Here is a 5310-nt window from a genome sequence, read left to right on the forward strand (position 1 = left end):
TTCAATGAATAAATAAACTAGCTGTTAAACGACATTATGCAAAAAAGCCAAAGACTACGAACAAGCTCAAACACCCCCTACTGATAAAAGGTGTGACCGTTTATGTTGTATGATTATGATATAAAACTTGTTCTTAACAGATGCTGCAATACTGCCAAGTGTAGGAAATGTTTTAAAAATTATAAATTGTAATCCTATACTCGGATAAAAAAAACGATGGATGATGAAAAATCATCTATACTCAGGACAATAATGTGTTTCTTGAAATAAGAAAAAAAAACAATAATTAAAGATCAATGAAGATCAAAAGTATTACCTTTGCAAAATTCTGGATCTTCATCTGATGCATCATTACAATCGGTATGTCCGTTACACATCATGCTATCAAAGATACATTGCACTCCATCAGAACACTTTTGTTGGATATCAAGACAGCTATAACCTAGATAAATACATGTAGTTCACATAATCAAATGATAAATGAAATGTTGTAACATCAATGATGTAAAAAGTAAAATCACAAAAATACTGAACTTAGAGGAAAATCAATTCGGAAAGTCCATAATCACATGGCGAAATCAAATAAAAAAACGCATCAAAAACAAATGGACAAGAACTGTCATATTCCTGACTTAGTACAGGCATTTTCAAATGTAGAAAATGGTGGATTAAACCTGGTTCTATAGCGCTAAACCTCTCACTTTAATAACAGTCTCATCAAATTCCGTTATATTTACATTGATGCGTTAATTAAACAGACACAATAAATAAAATAGTCTAAATATGGGTTCATCAGTCATCATCGTTTTTTTAATAGCAAAACCACAACCTGACGTGTGTAGTTATCTAGAATCAAATCAGATGTATTTTTAAATGTAAGTTGTCTGATTATGGAATGCAACTTGTTCTATTTTTACTTAACTCTTTTAATCACAAAGGAAACAATATTATTTCTAGTAAAATCATCAAGTCGATTAGTAAAATATGAGTTTGAAATAATCTGCAACGGGGATAAAGACAAACTTAATAGAAATATATGATAAGCACAAAATCATATGTGCTGCTCTATTTAGCAATACAATGTAAACCAATATCAATGTAATGGACACAACAGGGTATGCGACAGTCTTCATACAATAAAATGAAATGATTTCGAATGTTTTGAAATGTTGTTTATCAGTGTTAATGAAAATCTTTTACTTATTACACTGTGCCTCTTGTTTTGCAATTGTAATTGTTCTGCTTTATACATGTACCTGTTTTAGTTGTTACGACAACATTGTCCAATTACTTAGGATTTATGATTTGTTTTACAATATTCACCATAAAAAAAATGTAAAGTTAGATCTGACGTTCTCTAATTTACCTTTACACATATCTTCATCCTCGTCAGATTTGTCGTTGCAGTCTGCGTATACGTATCCATCACATAAATCATATGGATCAATACATTGTATGCCATCATCACATTTCACAAAAGTCCTAGGTATATCTGGATCATTTGTACATTCTCTTGCTATAATACAAATTTATGTATTATGTATAAACAAATATTAAAGTTAATAAAGACAAAAGCAGTATACTGCTAGTTATTAACGTTATTGGTTATGTTTTGATTTAAAAAAAACGTTCTAAGAATATCCTATCAAATACAGATCAGTCGGCCTCATATCTTGGCTTACATCTACAAATTTACAATGAGAGTCGGTTGAAAACAAAACTTAACAACAAAAGAAATGATTTCAGCTTTCCAATTGTGAATTTTCCATTTCTCTAATTTTTGTGCTATTTTCACTATAACTATTTTGATCTGAGCCTCACTAATGAGTCTTAAAAAAAGACAAAAAAGATAATTTCAGCTTTCCAATTGTGAACTTTCCATTTCTAAGTAGCAACATTCCAGCAGCACCTGCATACGGGGTATATATCTCCCAAATAATACGATATTCCCGTGCTTGCATTTCCTATTATGATTTTTTGGATAGAGGGTTGCTGCGCACAAGGAAGCTATTAAACAAACAGTTCCAAATGGTGAAGTTGAAATCATCCCTTCGTAAAATTTACAGACGCCATCACGAGTTGGTTTCGTTGATGATATCGGATATGTTCCTTACGTCATAACAACAATCTCCTTCTCTTTCATGAATGTGACCTACCGAATTAGACTATTTACCGGATTTGTTATAACATGAGCAACACGACGGGTGCCACATGAGGAGCAGGATCTGCTTAGCCTTCCGGAGCACCTGAGATCACCCCCAGTTTTTGGTGGGGTCCGTGTTGCTTATTCTTTAGTTTTCTATTTTGTATCATGTGTACTATTGTTCGTCTATTTGTCTTTTTCATGTTTAGCCATGATGTTGTCAGTTTATTTTTCGTTTTATGAGTTTGACTGTTCCTCTGGTATCTCTCGTCCCTCTACTATCTATATGTTCCCTGGAAACGCAAAGATAAGATTTTTTTATTTTAAAACATGTTTCTTTAATTAATGTACCAAATATTGATGCATAATCACAGTTCAATCATTATAAATGAAGATACACATTTTTGTTGTGGTCTTGTTTATGGATCTTCCGATTGTGTTAACTTATTAACTAAAAATATAATCACGAATTAAACAAGAACTATCCATCACTTTATAATTCGTTAAAAATAGTCCCAAGAACGTTTGATAAAGAAAATCGGTCTGAAAAGATATATAGCAATATTATTTTTACCCATTTTGCTACCGAGGCAAATGAGTTCACCCCTGTTTTTTTGTTGGGTTAGTGTTGCTTATTCTTTCCTTTTGGCAACAGAAATTGAGCAGTAAAAAAATTCTACTCAAAATGTGTAGTGGTTATGGTCGATTATTATTTGAAACTTTCAATTAAGGAGGCTCGAGGGTATAAAAATTTCAGAAAAAAAAAATAACATTTGTTTTTCATGACAAATTTTATTTGTTACCTTTTGTAGTTTTTACTTTATCATATGGTACAAAAATCATTCAAAGCAATCAATTTGTATTGGCCCCAGATGACTTTTGTAATGTATACATCATTGAAAAAGTTCCAAATTATCTCCCTTTGGTGGAATAATGCCATTTTTTGGCTTTAAAATTGAAATATCTTTTTCAACTCATCGATGACCTATATTTTTTAATATAATTTCCATATAAGCTGTACTTATACTAAATTATTGTAAATTTGAGCAATTTCTGTAATAAATTTCTTTTCTTATTTCGATATTAACTTTATTTCTCCTATTACTTCAACAGAAAATTTTTTTTTTTACAAAAATGTATGCTTCTTTCGGAGACAGATTGTGAGCGCAAATGAACGGTGACCCCACTTTTTTATTTTATTTTTCTGTTAACTATAAGATGAAGTTCATTTATAGAAAAATTTAGAGAAATCCTATATAAATGATTTTGACCCGCGAACCCCCTTAATTGCAACATATTAAAATGTTGGTATTTATGAACAGTATTGATCATGCACGTTTTAAAAAGCTAAAGATACGGGTTGTCATTTATGGTGATAGTGTGGGTGTTGTAACGTTGTATAATGTGAGCTCACACTACTTGTAATATTTTATTTCCTGCGAGGCATACAAAAACCTGTTAATGAAGAACATAATGCAGACAAAAATACAAACTTATGGGCTTCGCTCAATGTTGAACGTACGGTGACCTATAGTTGTTAATTTTTGTGTCATTTTGATCTCTTGTGGAGAGTTGTCTCATTTGCAATCATACTACCTCTTCTTTTTTTTATAATGAGCAAATTTCAAGGCAATTATGGACCAAAGTGTTATTGTGACGTTTGCATGTTTACGATATGTAGACGATATAAGGAGGGGTTCAAATAGTTGTATTTGTTGACTGCAAAAACATTTTGAAATGCGGGTATCACTAACGCAGTAGTCAGAACTTCAGTGTTGACATGAATATCAATTATATGATCATTATTATAAATTTAATGTTTGCAAAATTATGAATTTATCGAAATACTTAGGATTTTCTTAACCCATACATAGATTTCCTAAGCCGAATTTGGCCAAAAAAGGGGTCTAAAGACACCAGACAGTCGAAAATAAGCTGATAACGCTATTGCTAAAAATAAAAAAGACAAATATAAAAAAAAGAGTACACAGAACACATCATAGAAATCAAAGATTAAGCAACACAAACCCCATCAAAAATAAGGGGTGATACCAGATGCTCTGGGAGGGTAAGCAGATCCTGCTCCACATGTGGCAACCATTTTGGTCTGAGCGTCACTATTGACAAAATGCGCGTCTTACGTATTAAATTATAAGCCTGGTACCTTTGGTAGCTTTGTGAATATTACATTAATATAAACGTTGCATTCGTAAGACTACACCTTGCATTGTGCAAATAATTTGTGTACTATTTATTAAATAAATTTAGTATCGCATTAATAATAAACCTCTACAAAATTCTGGATCTTCATCTGATCTAGCTATACAACCTTCATTTCCATCACAAAACCGGTATTCAAGGATGCATTGTAATCCGTCAGCACATTTGACTCTGTCTTCAGTGCAGTTGTAATCTAGTTAAATTATTACGATATAACATATAATCACAGACACAACTCAAAGATGCTATAATTTTCGCCGTCAAAATATCCTGATATAAGATTGCAATGTGACTTTTATCAACATGTATTTTTGCCTGATTGATAAACGGATTATTCTAGAAGTTAAACATTTTATTTTAAAAAAAACGGGAACGATCTATGATCTTGCACAACAAAAAAAGAATGCAAATTTATACAATACAAATGAATTTAAATTCCATACGAAATTCCGTAAATTACCATTTCTCATTACCGTAATGTCAAAACATATCGCCATACGAATAAAAGCTAATAATCGTGGGAATATTATGTTACGTGTACGATCAATAGTAAACCGCAGTAAAATGGAGTTTTTATGTTTGCCTCGATGCATTTCTGTTATATTGCAGTATTCACACATTCTTTAATTCAACTGGACAATATTGCGGCCAATATCCTATTTACAACATACCGACTGTTGATATGGCATTTAAAAGTAGCCAATGAAAAGAGAGTTAATGTTGATACTAGACAGAGTACACATGTTTCTTTTTTTTCTAGGAATAAATAACAATGAACATGATGAATTCGTGCAAGCGATACACTCTTCGCAATTATTTGTGCAGTGTAACGTAGAACAGCCATACACTATAAACAAACAGTTAAACCGAGGAAGCAGTCGTCCTTTTATATTGCATATTTCTGGTCTGCTACAAGTATATTGATATGTGCAAGTACTAACATATGT

General features: G+C 31.7%; 1 protein-coding gene across 1 annotated transcript; it reads right to left on the reverse strand.

The window, feature by feature from the left end:
• Window positions 1-293: 293 nt before the first annotated feature.
• On the reverse strand, window positions 294-4983 carry LOC134726265 (very low-density lipoprotein receptor-like). The gene is made up of 4 exons (XM_063590666.1): window positions 4824-4983; window positions 4431-4556; window positions 1367-1516; window positions 294-442 (listed from the first exon to the last, which is right to left on the reverse strand). Exons 1-4 carry the CDS (start codon window positions 4981-4983, stop codon window positions 294-296), a joined length of 585 nt encoding a protein of 194 aa, XP_063446736.1.
• Between the last annotated feature and the right edge of the window lie 327 nt (window positions 4984-5310).

The sequence above is a fragment of the Mytilus trossulus genome, chromosome 7, assembly GCF_036588685.1.
Source record: "Mytilus trossulus isolate FHL-02 chromosome 7, PNRI_Mtr1.1.1.hap1, whole genome shotgun sequence".
Classification (NCBI taxonomy): domain Eukaryota; kingdom Metazoa; phylum Mollusca; class Bivalvia; order Mytilida; family Mytilidae; genus Mytilus; species Mytilus trossulus.